Source organism: Pocillopora damicornis, chromosome 13, assembly GCF_964200805.1.
Source record: "Pocillopora damicornis chromosome 13, jaPocDami1.2, whole genome shotgun sequence".
In the NCBI taxonomy this organism is placed as follows: Eukaryota; Metazoa; Cnidaria; class Anthozoa; order Scleractinia; family Pocilloporidae; genus Pocillopora; species Pocillopora damicornis.
Window position 1 is genome coordinate 7,520,588 of NC_142682.1, and position 19,495 is coordinate 7,540,082.

General features: G+C 39.2%; 1 protein-coding gene across 1 annotated transcript; it reads left to right on the plus strand.

The window, feature by feature from the left end:
• The first annotated feature begins 13,358 nt into the window (after positions 1-13,358).
• On the plus strand, positions 13,359-17,773 carry LOC149035283 (uncharacterized). Its single transcript, XM_089192318.1, has 5 exons — positions 13,359-13,668; positions 13,868-13,999; positions 14,264-14,308; positions 16,960-17,026; positions 17,502-17,773. Exons 1-5 carry the CDS (start codon positions 13,471-13,473, stop codon positions 17,771-17,773), a joined length of 714 nt encoding a protein of 237 aa, XP_089048444.1. The 5' UTR covers positions 13,359-13,470.
• The last annotated feature ends 1,722 nt before the right edge of the window (positions 17,774-19,495 follow it).

Consider the following 19,495-nt stretch of genomic DNA (forward strand, 5'->3'; position numbering starts at 1 on the left):
ATGAGATATTATTGTTTCAATAAATCAATGCAGACGTGACCAGGAAACGTATCAAAGTTATAATTGTTTATTGTAGTGTGGTATGTCGAGTTGGTTTCTACATGCTGTGCGACTTTTTATGCCGCGACAAACTCATGGCAAATTTTGCATAACAAAAGGTAGCTAAACAGGTTTACAACGCGAAAACGCAGCTATCTTTCATGCATAATGGTTCATTATTATTTATACCACTCAGTAAAAGAAAAAAAATTAGTGACACTTAATTTTAGTCACGCGCATTATCGTCGTGAGGATAAATGAGCTAAGCGCTTGGTGTCTTTGTACGAAATTTGTGCAACATGCCCTGGCATCCGTTCCGTGTTTTAGGATTTGGGGTCATTTTCCGCCGTTCCGTGCTTTAGGATCTGGGGTCATTTTCCGCCGTTCCGTGCTTTAGGATTTGGGGTCATTTTCCGCCGTTCCGTGCTTTAGGATTTGGGGTTATTTTCCGCCGTTCCGTGCTTTAGGATTTGGGGTCATTTTCCGCCGTTCCGTGCTTTAGGATTTGGGGTCATTTTCCGCCGTTCCGTGCTTTAGGATTTGGGGTCACTTTCCGCCGTTCCGTGCTTTAGGATTTGGGGTCATTTTCCGCCATTCCGCCGTTCCGGCTTTTAGGGTCGCCTAAGACTTACGATCGACTTTATCGAAAATGCAATACCGAACTTAGCTTGCTAAATGCTAAAACCAGAGAAATAAATACAAATCAGACGTACCTGTGTAATCTTGCCTTCTTTCTTGATTTCCCTTCGTCAATAGTTGCTGTTACGTGATTTGTGTTGAAGACAAAAGCACAGAAACGTTGGAATATGTTGACAGATTTTGCCTGGCGTCTGATCTGAGCGGTCGATACAGGATCAACTGATGCAATGGATTCACTCGTGGCTTTATGTTGGGAAGGTGATAAAAAAGATCACACCTGTTGATTCACGGTATATTTCACACCTCTACAGCTGCCTCTATAAACACCAACCCATGTCATTTCACGATATTATGATTTTCAATGGCAGTACATACAAATGATTGTTTATTATCTTTTTGAAATACTGTATGACTGCGAAGTAACTTTCTAAAATGCCAGATTTCCTAAAGAATGGACACCATAGTAATTTTGAAAATTCGTTATTGTAGGGGGGATTTTGGGAAAAAAGCGTCAACTTACATAAAGCCGATAGTGGTGCTATCATCTGATCGGTCGCATCAAAAGGAGCATTAAATCACCGGAAATAAACCGAAAGAATGTAGTAAAACGGACGAATGAACGGTCAAGTTAATTTATGGGTTGCACTCCTGTTTACAAAGTGCTGGATTTTTTACTACTTTTAGTATACTTTGCGTTTACAATCCTTTCAAGAACCACTTTCTTTCGAGTTGAGGAATTTTTGTAAAAAAATCGTAAGAACGTAAAAGACTTACAGCTTGTTCGAAGCTTGTGTGAGACACGCGGTTTATCGCAGCCTGTGAACATCCGGAGGAGGCGGGTGTTCACAGGCTAGGTTTATCGTTAAAAGTAAAACTAGCGAAATCACAGCGGTAATTGTCTGCAGAAAAAGAAATATACCACGTCAGCACTTTACGAAGAAAGTGGTTTTTGTATTTCGAGGTAGTCCACAATGACTGTTCACATTAGTATTACCGCTTATATTTGATTTAAATGCAAAACAAAGTATGTTATTGTTACCTGAATAAATATCATTTTCTCCAGCCTTTTGTTTCTGAACGCCACAAGTAAAACAGCTTTCTTGATCTTCGCACCTTATTTCAATTAATTAATTTAGAGTGGATTTATTTGTGGCTTCTGCTTGTGAATATTGCTTTGTTTTTTAACCCCTACCCCCCCCCCGCCCCCGGAAAAGAAATTCAAAATTTGCACATGCCAAAGCGACATCAAAATGTATTGTCTGCAAATGAATCCACTCGTAAACAATAGAGACATCCTAATTTAAGTTCAGGCCGGGGACAGAACTTTTCTTTTACGGACACATAAGTACGGTCGCGTACTCGGACAAGACCACTGTAGTGATGTTTATTTGCCTCATGGTTCTAACAGTTACGTAGTAGAGGTAAGGCGAGGAACTTTCACAGCTTTTAGTGTATTTCATTGTTGACACACTCATTTAGAATGCCCCTGACAATTGTTTACACTTACTTTCAGAAAGTTTTAAGAGCATTGCGAGAACCGAAAATTACAAACTGGAAGCAAAAGAAATAGGTATAGTCTTTTTATTATTATTTGTTGTCCTCAACTTTGAAATAAGACAACGAGTAGTCCCTTTTCATGTCTTTTTCGCTTTGTCCGTCAAGCGTGACGCAAGATAAAAGCACGAGAAAATAATGGCCGAGCGAAATCTTGGCACGCTTTTCTCTCGCGTACGCTCAACGGACTAAGCGAAAAGAGGAAGTAGTCCTAATCTACTTTGAAATCGAGTCTATGTCATTGATTAGGATCGAGGAGGCTTTTTAACTAAAACCTCATGGTTTTAACAAATTGTTAGTGCGGATTAACTGATTCAGAATGACTAGAAATTACTGAAAGATTGCTATCCGCATTTTCGAGTCCTGGGAAATGTGACATAGTGAAGTGATAATATTCTTGACAAAGACATTAATATATTTTGGAACACGTCGGAGTGAATTCTCCTACCACATCGGTTAACTAACCGTATTTACTCGAATAAGCGCCGCGGTGCTTATTAATTTTTTTCCTCCTCAAATGGGGCGCTTATTCGAGGGTGGCGCTTATTTGAGGGCGGCCCTTGTTTATAAAAGTTGGACACGACAAAGAAATCTTTCCTTTTAAGTCAAGGGAATATTTCTATCTTTTTGAAAAATTTAACGGTTATTAACAGAAGCGTCTTTTGATTGTCCCAGTTCGTCTCTTCTGGCACTTTTTATTGCTTTACCTGTGGTGTCTTCACTCAACTTCGATCTCACTATCCCCTGATGCTGTTTTGGAGTTGCATTCTAGCGTTTTGGTAGTTCTACGGAGATTCTCGAATAAGCGCCGCATTCCCGACGCGGCGCTTATTCAAGGGCGGCGCAAATTAACTTTTTTGACCCAAATACGGCGCTTAAGGACGTTCGCGCGAAAATCTTCCCAAGGTCAGATTTTTGAATAACTTTTACAGCAGTTAGGTAACGACCAACTCAGGTCAGAGAGGCAAAAAAATTCGGGGGTCACCGAGCTCATTTTCGAGATAACCGGTACGAAAGACCGCAGTATTTATAGAAGTTTTGACAGTTGTTTCGATTTGGCTTAGGCTGCTTCAAGTGTTAAAAAAAGCCTACTAAGTAAATACTTGTCACTGGTGTCAATCCATTTGGTTAAAAGTAACTTTCAGGAGGGAAAATTGCTTGTCATACCCAGTCGCGAAGGGCGTAAATTTGCCCCTTTTTGACGTGCCATTGCGACATGCATTACGTGCGCAGTAGTGTGCGCGAAAACAATTAGCACGAACGTCCTTAATCGAGGGCGGCGCTTATTCGAGTAAATGTGGTATTCAGCGATTGCATCAATCGTAGCGATCCTTCCGTAAGCGATCGATACGACTGCTGAGATGGTCTTCACTCCAATCTAGTCTACCGTCGCGATCATGTGGGGCATATGGAAACCGGTCGGTCAACGCGAGGATCGTTCAACTTTACATGTAACTTTCTGTTGCGATCGCAGCGATCGTGGCTAATGTAGGGATCTCAGCAATCATATGGATACCATCCTGTTTCCTTGTGATCACTACGGTCGCTACGATCTCTGCGATCGCTACTATCGAGGCAATCACCGATATAGACCTGAAATCTATTACTAAGAGCGATCGTTGATGGAAGCATCTTTTGCTCTTTTTAGCTTGAAATTGATCTTATATGTTTTTAACCCTCTGACCATTGGCCATCGTCTGTAGCAAATTGTCTCTTGTCTGTAGTATACCTTCAATCAGGACGCATTCCAAACATGGACCCCTGGTCCATGTACCACCCCTGTAGATCACATCTGATTTTTAAAAAAAAACGAATTTTTACCAGAGGTCTAAAAAAATAAAAAGAACTTTAAGTAGACTATACTGGCGTCATTTACAATCGTTCTTTTCAATTTGATTATAAATTTTCTTGAATTTCGTACCACTGTATAAGTTTGATCCAATCATGGTCGGAGTTTGATTCTGGCAAAGGAGTAACAATTTGAAGGGTATTGGAGGAACCCTTTGGAGACAAACTTAGCGGAAAAATATATTTCTTTTTTCATCCGCAAAGTTGTTGAATCCTGCCAACGGCAAACAATCTCCATAGTAACAATACGGTTTGCAAGGGCAATAGGCATCCTCGGGAAACCGCGCGACGTTAGTTTACAAGCACTGAAGTGCTTTACTGCTTGTAAACTTTCGTGGTAACATTTTCCCAACCCTTCTGACTGCTCCTAACTCTCCGAGAATGGACTAAAGGAAAAATGCATTCGTTTTAATTAAGATTAAATTTGTGTGCATCAAATAGAGTTGAATTACCCTTCTGATTTCATTGTGTAACATTCTTGACGAGTTATTTCAGTTGTTTTGATATTTGTGAAATTTTCTTTTTTTGTCACGCGGCCTACTGGGACGTCATTGCGTGTTATTTATTCATAAGGAGTGATACTTGACATTTGAATTTATTGAGAGCGATTAGAATCGCTACGTGAAATGTGCTTTCGGATTTAGCTTATCATCCATGACACATTTGTTGCGCTATTTGCCAAATACTTCTCGGGAAATTTCTGTAAGTTTGTGTTTCTGTTGCTTGTTATTTTGTTTTTGCCTGTTATGTTTTTTATTCGGTTTATTTCTCTCCGAATTTACTTTGTCATTGTTATTTATTTTAGTCAAACTTGTTCAGCAACCAGAATAAATAAATACAATTATTTTAATTTTGCGTTTTTGAGCGAGACATGATTTATCTCCTAGGAGAACCCCTTCGCTCTGGTAAAAAGCATTCAGGGAAAGTGGTGACTATTTTAGATTGGTAGGACTAGCTTGTGCTACGCACAAGTTCATCGTGCGCAGAATGTACGAGTTCATCTAGAGGGAGGGATCGATTCTTCCCCAAAAATCTTGAATTTAATAGAATTCACGCTCTCTTTCTCCGTATGATATCGAAGAGAGAAATCCCATAAATGCTGAACTGTAGGTGGGTTATAACCCATGTATTACATACTATCCAAGTGGATTCTGAAGTAATGTGATTAAATCAAAAATTGTGACATACTTGGCTCCTTTCGGTAAGGAGTTTTCCATAATAAGCGTTGTTATCCTGTTCTCTTCTCTTTCCAGGATGGATGTACCTTTACGAAAACCGTACTGCGTTCTGTTACTCTGCATGGTGCTGATATTCGTATCATGCGAAACTAATGGTAATCCACTATCCCCCAACCTGTTACATGCCATATCAAAAATTATAAAAAGGTATGAGAAAGGAGAGCTAACGGCAACAACCTCCATTCATTATTTTGTGGACCAAAATAACGTGGAAACCTTGTTTCTTCCTGGGATTATCATCTGGGATCCATTACTACAGTACTTTCATGAAAGCTTACCTTGTCCTCACTGTGGCCAAATACTGAAACCTAGATGTTGGAAAGATGGGAAAGATTGGAAACACAACAGTCCCAGGCGGCTTGCAGATATAGAACATTATGTTCTGCTCGTAAGCAGGGTGTACGCATGCAAAAATGACCACAGGATAATCAGTCATGACCCTCAAATTCTGAAGATGTTTGAACAGGTTGAACTGATCCCATTCCTTCTTTTGCACAAGTATGGTATTACTCGACGTTTATACAGATTAATTATCGTTCATACTGCGTCTGGAATGAGGTACAGGGATGTGGAAACACTTTTAACTGAGATGTGGCGTAGTTATCACACCGAGGTACGCATTCGGACATCAAAAATATTAAGTATGAGAACGTCAGAGGGTGAAGCAGCAAACGACGCGAGTCACAATGCATATACAATGCCGCAGGTTTCACAGTTAAACCCTAACAGGAAGCTGATTCGCCAGTGCTTTGTTTACGATTATTTTACAAAAGAAAAACTTTACAATGCACGCATGGCATCGTTTACTGGCAGTTGGCTCTCCTCTGACCACACATTTAAGGTCGCTAGTAATGTCGGTATATGGCAAAATGGCCATTGGATTCGTCAGTTTGACTCTTTGTTTTCTGTCATGAACGAGGATGGCATTGTCCTCGCTTGGCAATTAACAAGAGGCACTGGTTTTGCAAGAGTAAAGACTTTACTCGTTGGAATTATGAACAGGCTTGTAAAAAGCGGAATTACCTTAGAGGGATTTTCCATTGACAACTGTTGCGCCTGGAGGTTACTCCTTCAAGGGGTGTTTGGAGTTATTCCGGTTAAACTTGATCTCTTTCATGCTGTACAACGCATCGCAAGTAAAATTAAAAAAAGGCACCCGTTAAGAAGACAGTGCCTCGATTCATTTCGTTTAGTTTTCCGAATGCTGGGCGATATTGGGAAAGAACGGAAGAAGTCGACGCCCTCTCGCTCAGTAATGTTGACAAATTTAGACAGATTTGTGGAAAACTGGGAGAATCTTGAAGTTGCAGGAGAGAAGGTACTTTCAAAAAATGCCCGTAACCAATTGGACAAGTTAAGAGCACATATTGAGAAAGGTTGCTTGGAAGGGATCCCTCCAAAAGCAGGAACAAGTAGACAGGAATCGATGCATAAAAGCCTCCAGAAAGGCGTAGAAAAAAGGAGAATTGGTGTTAAAACAGCAGTGGCAAGCATAGGTACGTGCCTATACAGGTGGAACGAAAGGCGAATATCAGAAAAGGTAGGATCGTGTCATTCGGCAGTTCCTGTCCCAGTCACCGAGTACCATGACTTGTCGATGGATCAAGAAGAAGTATTTGGTACCGGAGTGTTTCAAAATCCAAACAGTTTTAGCGACGATGACTTGGAAGATGGCGCGGAAGTCAATGCTAGAGAAAATGATTCAACAGGGGATAGCAGTAGCGAGGAAGAGGAATATGGGACTGATAACGACAACAATGTGAAGATCACGACAGAAGACACGTATCATAGAGTTCTGGAGTATGCTATGTATATGAAGAGCCTATCGCAAGATTTGCAAGCAAAATGTGATGCACCTACAATGAAAGTAAAAGTGACTCAGTGTGTTGGACGGAGCCTTCTATTATTTTCATCACGTACACGTTACTCCAGGCCAGACGCGGAAGAATGCGACGAGAGGTTAAACAGCATTTTAAATGCATTTCAATTCCAACAGTTGCCGATGCCCGGAGATGGAGACTGTTTTCTACGTTGCATTTCCATCACTTTAAGCTCTTTTCTAACAATAAATCAAGGGAACTCAAAACTGATCACGTACTTGAAATCGATCAGTATCAGCACGGAAAGGTCTAACGAGGATAAAATAAACGTTCTCAGACAGTTGATTGTGCAAGAATTCACGGGGCCCAATCGGCACCTTTACGAACCATTTATGATAACAAACACCACTGATTCATATGATACAGAAGCTCAGAAGTTCCTTAGGCCAGGCCATTATGATTCTGAATTAGGAAACTGTGTGCCAATGGCAATGAGTAATATCCTGCAAATACCGCTGGTTATTTTTACATCGATGGAAAATTATCCCATTACACAAATAATTCCTTGAACAAGAGTGCTTTCCGAAGTTCCGATATACCTCGTATATAATCATGGTGGCAGCGGACACTATAATTTGGCAGTTGAAGTAACTCACACGCAGTCAAATTCAACTACAACTGAAGCAACCAGCAAAGAGGCAGACAAGCATTTGCAAGTTGAGGCCGACGTTCCCCCTCAACATGAGGCAGGGTGCTCGTGTGGTCGCGGAAACCCAGGGAAGACAGGGAAAAGTGAATTCTGCAAACAATATAAGTCACGCTGTCCTTGTTTTCGTAATCTGCGAGGCTGCAATGAAAAGTGTTCCTGTCGTTTGTGCGCGAATCCGTTTGGTAGAAAAACTCAAGAAAAAGGGATCTTTGGTCCGCTACCAAGAAAGAGACAAAAACAAGATCTTCAGAAAGATATGAAGCAGACAGACAAAGGATATATGGAAAAGAAAACAGAAGAACCCATCGCTACAATTTGGTTTGAAGACGAACTGTATGTCATTGAAGCGTTGTTCTTGTACTTGTTAGTTACAAGCCAAGATATTACCCCGGACAGGGTCTTTGCAGAGTACCACAAGATAATAGAATTCTGCTCAGAAGTGACAATTTATCAAAATGTCTTTTCTCTGCGTCCAAGATCCTCGTCAGCAATAACAAAGAAACTACAAGAAATAAAAGGCAAGTTAAAGGGTGACGAGGAATTATTCAAAAAACAAATCCAATACAACTGGTTTTTTGACTAAATCGAATTTGCACAAGCAGATAACAAAATGATATCTTCCTGCAACGGCCAATCCCGTTCCAAAGGACTAATCGCCAGTGATTATTGAAGGAAGTTTGGTCGCAGTTTTCCCACGATGGCTTAAACCTTTATTTCTCATCGGCACGTGGCACTTTCAGCCACACGAAGCAGTTTTAAATGAAAAACAATGCAAACACATTTGTGGCAGAGTTAATGCGTTATTCGTTTAAGATCCATGATTCTTGAAGACGAGAAAACGTATTAATAATTTTAGAAAAACGTGTTCTGTTTAAACATATTTTTTGTTTCATTTTCTGATAAATCATACTGTTTATACGAGTTATATAAAACAGTGTCGAAATTAAGTATAAATTAGTTGTTCTCGGACTTTGTCTATTCCGTCTTTTGGTTAATAGGCAGGTACCGTATTTACTCGAAAAAACGCCCCCGGCGTTTATTTTAAACTTGGCATCGTTGACCCGGCGTTTATTTGAAATCCGAAGCTTGCTTGAGCACTTTATCCATGAAGCAATGGATTTTCTTCATTAAATTTTACAGAAATAAATCTTTCCGTTATATCTGCAGTACATTATATGTCTAATAAATACTTAAGGGGATTATTTAACATTCCATCTTGGAGACCCGGCGTTTATTCGAAGCCTGGCGTTTAATCGAGTAAATACGGTATTACATGTAATCTGTTCTGTTAGTTATTCCCAATCGGGGATATGAAATTTTATTTTCTTTAAGGAGGAAAATAAAACAGATGCAGCTCATATAACGAGATCACTAAATATAATGTCACCTAGAGAATATAGATTGTCCAACTAGACATGCTCTCAAAGGGGTTTAGGGCTCCAGGGATCCGGGCTTAAAATTAAGAAAGGGCTCCAGGCCTCCGAGGAGAGAATTTCAAAGTTCTAGGGCCCCATATCATTTGCTTTAGGGCTACAGGCTCCACCGTGGTCGAAAATCCTCAGTGGCGTAGTCTGGTTTTTCGGTCTAGGCACGCACATGAAACAAAAGAAAAACGAGCGCCGAAGAAGCTAGGGGGTATAGGGGCATGCCCTCCAGAAAATTATTATTTTTAGGGCCTCGGAAATGCCATTTACCATGTTTTCAGGGGGAATTTTGATAAATCGAAACATGGAAAAACGTTAACAATTTATGACAACCTTTGGTACAATTGATATTAGTTACAATGTGAATACAGGCAAAGGGCGAGACTTGTAATGTCCATGGCTATACTACGCGTTTTTTAATCGCATTTTAAGGGTCGCATGTTAGGCGTTCGATTTACGTCTTTCCCGGCCGTAACACTATGACCTAATTTTATTTCTTCAATAACCTCGTGCTCCTCGCATTTTACAGTTCTGTTCCCCAAATAAAATTGTCGTCAAGCAAATTGGCTTCTTTTTTACATCCTTTTTTATTTCATAACAATTTTTCCTAAGAACAAATAAATCATGTCCTCTTCTAGTACAGCGAGAAGAGGACATGATTTTCTGTCTAAAGTTTAATGATTGAAGTCATTTGATTAAATTTTCAAAAAGGAAGTTATCTTCTGATGGTCCTCCTTTGCTGACCTTTTAACAGTCTGTACTATTCACCAAGCTTAGGTAAAGTAGCCCTTCACGATTTTGTTACATGTCTGGCCGCACAGGCTACCTCTAAAGACGTGGCTTTGAGCACTCAAACATTAAATGAACTGAAAGGACGTTGAACACTTCATCAACCCAAAACTTCAAACTGACCCGAAATGACTACGTTTCACACTGACTTCAAATACTTTCGCGGACCTCTTCAAAGGGCCAAAAGGTGGATTTCGATCATTTTATTTTTGCCTTTCATTTTCTTACTATCGTTGTGATGACTGGGTTTCAAACTCCTGTTTTAAAGTGAATAGCGCAATATTCACAAAGACTTCTTGATGAAAAATAGCAGCAATACAATGAGAGAAAAACTCTTCCATGTGTAAAAGTTGCTTTTCGCCAATAAATCTTTAAACAAGCAGATAAATAAATAAATAATTCCTTTTTTTTCCTACGCCCTTGAATTCTGATACATACAAATTATTTTCTAATTCAAATCCACAAATAACAAAGTCTGCCCTTTTTTATTACAAACCTGAGCTTTCGGTTATCACGTCTCTTGTTGTTTAACTGTAGATTATAAGCTTCAGGAAAATGTGCTTTGCCTTCTCTCCAGATCCCTTACAAGTAGCCCAAGATGTATGGATGGCACGGGGGACAAGGGTCAAGATGCAAGGCTCGCCCAATAACATACATTCTAAGCGTTTTTACTAACATCGAAGGTGTATATTTTACCTGAGTGCCAAAAGGTAGCAAAGAAACGCGCAAATTTTTTTCAAGAAGTATAAAAAACTCTGAGCTAGGCATCGCGGTGCAAAAACCAAGAACCTACTGTTCCTCTGTGCCCACTGTTCCTCTGTGCCTACTGTTCCTCTGTGCCCCTGTTCCTCTGTGCCCACTGTTCCTCTGTGCCTGCTGTTCCTCTGTTCCTGTGTGCCCACTGTTCCTGTGTGCCCACTGTTCCTGTGTGCCCACTGTTCCTCTGTGCCTGCTGTTCCTCTGTTCCTCTGTGCCCACTGTTCCTCTGTGCCCACTGTTCCTCTGTGCCCACTGTTCCTCTGTTCCTCTGTGCCTACTGTTCCTCTGTGCCCACTGTTCCTCTGTGCCCACTGTTCCTCTGTGCCTACTGTTCCTCTGTGCCTACTGTTCCTCTGTGCCTACTGTTCCTCTGTGCCTACTGTTCCACTGTTCCTCTGTGCCCACTGTTCCTCTGTGCCTACTGTTCCTCTGTGCCTACTGTTCCTCTGTGCCTACTGTTCCTCTGTGCCTACTGTTTCTCTGTTCCTCTGTGCCCACTGTTCCTCTGTGCCTACTGTTCCTCTGTGCCCACTGTTTCTCTGTGCCTACTGTTCCTCTGTGCTCACTGTTCCTCTGTTCCCACTTCCTCTGTGCCCACTCTTCCCCTGTGCCCACTCTTCCCCTGTGCCCACTCTTCCCCTGTGCCCACTGTTCCTCTGTGCCTACTGTTCCTCTGAACCTACTGTTCCTCTGTACCTACTGTTCTTCTGGGCCTCTGATCCTATGTACTCTATGTGCCTACTGTAATCGGTGACGAAGGTAAATAACTAATGACGTCAGTCAGGTCGTCGTACACGAGCCATGAGCCGCATTTATTAGGGCATGGGCACTTATTCAAGGAAATGCAGTAACCAACCACCAAAAATGATATTAAGCTTTTACATAAATTGTGTAGATCCCAAGCGAGTCTTACCATAAGGAGGAAGTTAAATGATTTTTTTTTTCTGTTTCTAGCCATGCAGGCACTCGGTGGCCAAACTCTTGGTGTGCCTCAGATTATTCTGTGTACACCATCCATGGGGGGGGGGGGGGGGGGGGGGTCAAGCCAACCCACACCTGTGGAGAGATATGCAGGTAAAAAATTCAATTGAGTTTTGCTTTACTCTAAGATAACTTCTATTCTGGAAAAGCCTCAGCCATTAACTGAAAATTTGAAGGTTACTGTAGGAACTCTCTTGATGCAAAAGTACGGGTATTTCCTCATAGTGCATACAAAACAAGAAAATCAAAGCTAAAGCTATTATAATTAACTTTTTTTTGTTATTTTTACAGGGAGCTTTTTTGACTTTTCCCAAATAAGTGAAGCGGTGCAAAGGGCAGCAGAAGCCGTGGAAATTGCACATGCCAACTGGTAATAGATCTTTCTGGAGTCCCTTTCTTGTTGGACAAAGCTTTAATTTTATGTGCACCATGATATTACAATATGGTACAATTTTGTCTGATACATGGACAAAATTGATTTAAGACCTCATGTAATCAAAATAGTGCTCAAAAAATTGTTGTCAACAGTACTGAGCAACTTACTGGACATATTTTAATAGCCCAGGCTTGCATAATTGTCAGGCTGAAAGAAATGTTCATTTTGCCCAAAAATGGCCATAACTTGGATCAAGTTTTAATCAAATAAATTAAACCAAGCTTGCATCGCAGAAAAAACTGTTAAGTCCTGAAATCAACTATACCTGTCACTCTGATGAAGGGCTAACGCTCAAAAGGCAAGCGTAGAAACTCTCTACAGTGTCCAATTTGCATTTATTTAAGATTATCTTGTTTTACCCTATAATGTGTCAATTGTCTCTAAACATATTTGATTACTGCTAGGAGGAAGATTTTGGAATCACGAGCTTTGCAGAGAGAACAAGATGAGGTGTTCCTTGCAGCTCAGGAAGCAGATGCTTCTAAAGTATGGTTATTTCAACAGATTTTTACCTTAAAACAAGGAGATTTCTTTAGCCTTCCTCTGCCTTAACCTTCGTTATCACAGTGGTTGATACAGCCTTTATTTTCATACATGCAAGTTATAGATTGAATGGCTAGTGGGCAACAGGTTAAATGTTTTTTGATAATTATATGCACCAAACTAGTTAGCAAGAAGGGAAAAGGATTGAATAGTAATTTAGAATTTGATTGCATCAACCATTACAAATCATTTGAGGAAATTCATTAAAATAAAATGATACAAATCCCAGCGTATCACTGAACACATTTGCATTCTTCCAAATGATGAAAAAATTGATTTCTTTTTAGAACCAGCTGCAAACAAATATTTCTGTCAATAACACTTAAAGTTAGAGACTTAAATTTGGTATCAGCTACATCTTAATTAAAAATGTTCTTACTTAACAACAGAGGAACCAACAACAAGGTGCAGCAAGGCCAACATTTCAACCTACAGAAAGAAAAGACAGAGAATTAAGCCTCCCCGAAAATGATATGGTAAGTGCTTCATATCTGAAATAATTAAGACTGTATTTGTGTTGCTTTAAAATACTCTTTCATATGATGCAAACCCTTTTGCAGCTTACTTAAATGGGGTTATACATACATTTCAACTCTCATAGCCAGCAAACATGCTCAATAAGATCTGGAAAAACATAATAATATAAGAAGAAATAGATAAAATATTTCAAAGGTATACATTTTCTATCATTATGTTGTCTTTTTCAAGATACAAGTACCTCTTAAGATTTAATGAATGGAAAACAAATATGTTTCTGACACAGGCCGAAGAAATACGCAATTTGCGAGAAAATCGGATGAGAAAAGGACCAAAAGATGGTGTAAAGATTAAAGTTTACACGCCCAGTGGTTTGTTCAAAAGAACGTTTCACAGAGGAGGTTGCTATCAAGTAAGTATGCATGATAACCTTGAAAGCAAATACAGCTTTAAAATAATGTACACAATAATCCAAATGTTTTGATATTTTAAGAAATTATAAGAGTTATAATAGCACCACAACATGAGAAAGGAGATTTGCTTTTAAAAAGTGCTGCTGCACATCCCCTCATGTAGCTCATATTATGCAATTTTTTATTAACTACTTGTAGGAGGTGTATGACTGGCTTGGGAGTAGCCAGATGCAGCCATTGTTCTTTTCCCTGGAGACACAGGAAAACAGGACAGTATTTCCAACAGAGGCTATTAAACCTCCTGGAGAGGTGCTGCGGCTAGTAGAAAAGGTATTGAATCAATTAACCAATTCAAGTATTGGTGTGTGGTATTTTTAACCCTTGAATTAGGTTCAAACCCCATGTTTCTTTTTTTGCAATCAAAAACTGCAGATTATTTGATAATGCCATTCGGAGAACTTTGTTATCTTGTGAGCAATATTCAGTTTTCATCAATCACTGTATGTTGGGCAACACTCTAAAATGAACTACATGTTTGAACATTCTTTGCCAGTCAGACTAGAACTGAGTTGAAGGTTTTTTCTTTACTTCCAGTCTGAACAGGAAATGAAAAAACTCATGTCAGAGTCCCCAGAAAAAGTAAGTACACATGTTGTACTTACAAGTTGAGGCTTTTTAACACTCTATTTCATCTCTCCTGACTTTTCATACTGCTTCATCCACATGGCCACATTTATCATAACATGTACCAGAACACCGCTATATGTGTGTATCATCTGTTGCCTGCAGATTGCAATTCTTTCTGTCTGTGTAATTTTAGCCAGACTTATTCCAGTTCTTTTTTTTTGTCTGGTTAAATGTTGGGATTAGGTGATATAGGAAACCTTAGCTAGGGTTAGATTTGCCAGCAGCTGCTTGGCTACAGATGCTTACACACACAAGCCTGATTAATTTGATGACCATTATCTTGGTTATATTGTTAGTCACTAATTCCATATGTTCTCATCAAGATAATATAATTGAACATCATTATTATAAAATACTATAATAGATAACTTTTACTTTATAAGATCCTTTTAATGCCTATAATGTACATCCCTTGATATTTTGAAAGGTTATAGTGAACATTCATGTTATTAAAGCATCTACAGTTAGAAATGAATTTTCTTAACACCTGTGCTTAAATGACAGAAAACACAAGGGATGTTTTCAGAAAGTGTATAAAAATGTTTAAGTATGAGATTGAACGTAAAGATTTTGCATTTAAGATTAAGTGGATTGGAGAAATTTAGCACGTTTAGTTATTTTAAATGCCCCAGTTTTCTATGTTTTTAACTTTTTTAAGTGCATCTTTTTTTTTCGTCTGGTCATTTTTCCCCCCTTCACACAGTTTTCAAAGTTTACCTGGTTAGTCTTTTCATGCATTTGGTGATTAAAATTTAATTTACTGTTGAGAACATCTACAGTGTTTTCTGTCAATGCCAAATCCAAGAGCAATTTTGCGAGCATTGCTTTAATTATAGGTTCACATGCACACATTTATAGATAACTGAAAAGGAAATAGGGAGGGCATTGACATCTGTCCCTTTACGTACTTTTGCAACTAGAGAAAAACACACCTGAAATTCCTCAACTCAATGTATTTCAGAAAATCTTACAGCTAGATTTAGTGTTGGAAGGTGCTTTTGCACTTGGAACTTGCAACCTGTACTATAGAGGTGGATGGTGTGTTCCTTTGCAAGGTCTCACCTAGAGCTCTATTGCTAGATTTGACAGCGGAAGGTGCTTTTGTATCTGGAGCTTGCAACTTCTACTATAGAGGCCGAAGGTGTATTTGTCTGTAACGGCACAACTAGGGCAGGGGTTCACCTGGTGTTCTATTACTAGATTTAGCAGTGGAAGGTGCTCAAGTACTCTGGAGCTTGCTATTTCTACTATAGAGGCAGAAGGCGTGTTCCTCTGCGAGGTTTCACCTGGAGTTCTATGACTGGATTTAGCAACGGAAGGTGCTTTTGTACTCTGGAGCTTGCAACTTCTACTATAGAGGCAAAGGTGTGTTCCTCTGCAGCCCTGGGCGAGGACTCACCTGAAGTTCTATAGGTAGATTTTGTGGCAGAAGGTGCATAAGTACTCTGGAGCTTGCAACTTCGACTATAGAGACGGAAGGTGTATTCCTCTGTGGTGCTACAACTAGGGCGAGGTTTTACCTAAAGTTGAATAACTAGATTTGGTGGCCAAAGGTGCTTTTGTACTCTAGAGCTTGCAACTTCTACTATAGAGGCAATAGGTGTGTTCCTCTATAAGGTCTCACCTGGAGTTCTATAGCTAGATTTGGCAGCAGAAGGTGCTCAAGTACTCATTAGCTTACAAATTCTACTATAGAAGCAGAAGGTATTTCCTCTGTGGCACCGCAACTAGTGCGAGGTCTCACTTGGAGTTCTATTACTAGATTTGGCAGCAGAAGGTGCTTTTGTACTCTGGAGCTTGCAACTTCTACTATAGAGGCAAAGGGTGTGTTCCTCCGCAGCCCTGGGCGAGGACTCACCTGTAATTCTATAGGTAGATTTTGTGGCGGAAGGTGCTCAAGTACTCTGGAGCTTGCGACTTCTACTATAGAGACGGAAGGTGTATTCCTCTGTGTCGGTACAAGTAGGGAGAGGTCTCACCTCAAGCTCTATTAGCAGATTTGGCGGTGGAAGGTGCTTAAGTACTCTAGAGCTTGCAACTTCTACTATAGAGGCAAAAGGTGTGTTTCTTTGCAAGGTCTCACCTGGAGTTCTATTGCTAGATTTGGCAGCAGAAGGTGCTTTTGTACTCTGGAACTTGCAACTTCTACTATAGAGGCTGAAGGTGTGTTCCTGTGCGGTAGTGTGACAAGAGCAAGGTCTCACCTGCAGTTCCAAGATTTGGTAGTGAAAGGTGTATTTGTACTCCGGAGCTTGCAACTTTTATTTCAGGGTTGCAAGGTGTTTTCCTTGGTAGGGGCTCTGCCATTGTCACTGTTAGTCCAGATTTACACTTGTTTCATTGAATTAGGAATAAAGGGGTGTTTTTCTCACTTAAGTATCCTTATCAGTTGTAGTATTGTATCATTTCAAAGATATTTTATTTTAATATTAAAATAGAATTAAGGAACTGAAAGAAATGCTGAGAAGTCTTAACTTCCCATTTGTTAGACAAAACTTGGACGTTAAATTCTCCTAGAGAAAGACAAATGAAGATAATCTATTTCTGTAATCAATGATTCTTTGAGCCAGGGATGCTTCCACTCTTCTCCTATTTCCTTCCAGGTGTCATTCAAAGGAACTGGCCCTTTACAAACTGACAAAGATCTTAATTCCACCATTGAGACCAGAGGTATGTTTTGATTGGTTTTTGTTCTAGCCTTGCAAGTGCTTTTCACCTCGTATCTAGCTTGAATGCTTTAGAGTAATGCAAACAACACTATTACTACTGAAAGTAAAGTAACCAGGAAAGTTTGTATACTAAATTAAATTAATAAAATTGTACACTAAAATGGTGTTAATGACCCATTTTTCATCTTGTTTAAAAAGAGTGAAAAATAGATGTGCTCCACAATTCTAATTGGATAGTTACAAGTAGATGTACACAGAAAATATTAAGATTTTTTCCCAATATTGGAATATTATTTGACTTTGGTATACATTAAAGAATGTCCTCATCATTTGGAAGTTCAGGTCATCAGTTTTTCAAACTTCTATAATCAGGGTGACCACAAGAATAGTGTGGTCAATAGCCAGGACTTGATTGAAGAAATACAAGTAAATAACATTACATATTAGTTTAACAATACTTTAAAAATTCCATTTAGCAGATGATAGTAACAAGAGCATTGGAAAGAAAGTTAAGAAGATGAAGAAGAGAATAAAAGAACTGGACAAAAAGGCAACAAAAGGGGAATCAAAAGACACAGATGACAAAAAGAGGAAAAGAAAGAGAAAACCAGAAGACAACAACAAGTCAAACTTAAATGCAAAAAAAATGAAAGCCAAAGAAGATGACATTGAAATGAACAAAATAAGTAGACGTCAAATGAGAAGGCTAAGAGCTAAAGAAAAAAAGAAAAGTAAAACTAATAAGTAGGAAAATCTATCTTAGGTTTTATTGCAAGTGACCATCTATATATATGTATTTCCATTAAAACATTTTTTAGCTATTTTTCGCTAAAGTAAACTTGAAAAAAGGAAACTTTTTATGGACCTTAGCTAGTTATACAACACAAATGTGAGAGAACGAGTCGTACTGCGACTTGCTTCCTCACATTTTGGCTACAACATTTAATGAACTGAAATCAAGAGTCTTAACCCTTTAAATCCCAAGATCTGATAGTAAATTCTCCCCTCTAGCTGCTACTCATTTCCTTGCTAATTAGTTATGAGAACTTGCTGCTAGATCAAGATAGCAGCTTCAACCTGACAAGATTGAATATTCACATTACCTGTTTGCTGAATAATGTATGGATATTGTAGGGAGAAGTTTTGTGTTAATCACTTCTAGGAGTTAAAGGGTTAATGCATTGTTTTTATATCTCACTCATAGGGAATTAATTTATCATCACCTCTCTAAAATACTGAATTTCATTGTATAATTTGTTTAGTTTGATTTCAAAGCACCAGGTGTAAATTAAGATATTTTGACTGATGATGACGTTTAATGTTGTTCTTTTTATTTAAGATTTTTACCTGATGTCTGCTGAATTGTACTCTGTTTGCAAGACAACTTTTTGCTTCAAATACACAACCATTAATACAAAAGAAAGAGAGCCCATAACATGTCATTAACCTTGCTGTTTTAAAATAAAAGATGGGCTTTATACATTGAATTCCGGTTGAGTGGTTACTGATCCCTTGCTTAGTTTGAGCTGGTCAAGTGGTTAACCCTTTACACTTTTACATTGTCAGTCATATTCTGTATCCTGTCTTCTTTGCATCCCCTTGGATCCCATTTCTTATGGTACAGACAAGGAGAATTTGTTTGACAATCAGGAGCCTCTTAAATTGGAGTTAATTTCCACCATTGTCTTGACTTTTGCATTTGATCCAAGGGTGATACTGTAAGCAGAAAAGAGAAGCCAGTCGCAATTTGGGGGTTTTAAGGGTTCACTGATGGAAACAGTGAATGATAACCGAAATTTAGCATTTTCGTAGACCGTGCTTGAGATAGTGCTGTCAAATTACGCATTTACTGAGCAACAGCAAATGCATAATATTTAGTTTGACGTTCATTGAGCCGTACAAGGCTAGATTTTTGAAAAATACGACTATTTTTTTTGTTTAAAACAAATGTACAAGCACACAATATTCGTACATTTTATGTGTTTCGGCTTTCAATTATCAGCTTATGTAACTGCGTGTGCCAGGTACACAAAGTTCAAGAGTTTGCTACACAAACGTATAACATAACTAGTGGCTAGATTCTATGTGCATACTACGATTAGAGACTTCATAACCCTACCTCAACAGTCATAACCTCCAAATCAGTGCTTGCTTCAATACTTGCGAAGAAGTGATGCTTATCGTTTTTGTAAACTAAGTGAACAACTAGCCCTAGCCAACGGTGTACCATGGGAGGTCTGGGACGGAGTCAACCCTGGATAATCCGACTCGTGATTGAGGAATTAATCAAACTCGATCAAACACTCGATTAGTGATGAAGGTTATTATAGGCCTCGATTCTCGATAAGTCTTGTTAGGCTCGGCGATAAGTCGAAATCCATTTAGATAGTAAATACAGACATGGGAAATAATATCAGGCTCGGAAAATAATATCAGACACGGGAAATAGCAGACAATGAGGAGGTCTGAA

Bases quoted from the DNA above. Each gene is read 5' to 3' on its own strand.
- LOC149035283 (XM_089192318.1), top strand. From the start codon at position 13,471: ATGTTGTCTTTTTCAAGATACAAGTACCTCTTAAGATTTAATGAATGG. The intron at 14,000-14,263 runs GTATTGAATCAA...CTTTACTTCCAG, and splicing joins TGCTGCGGCTAGTAGAAAAG to TCTGAACAGGAAATGAAAAA. The intron at 17,027-17,501 runs GTATGTTTTGAT...AATTCCATTTAG, and splicing joins TTCCACCATTGAGACCAGAG to CAGATGATAGTAACAAGAGC.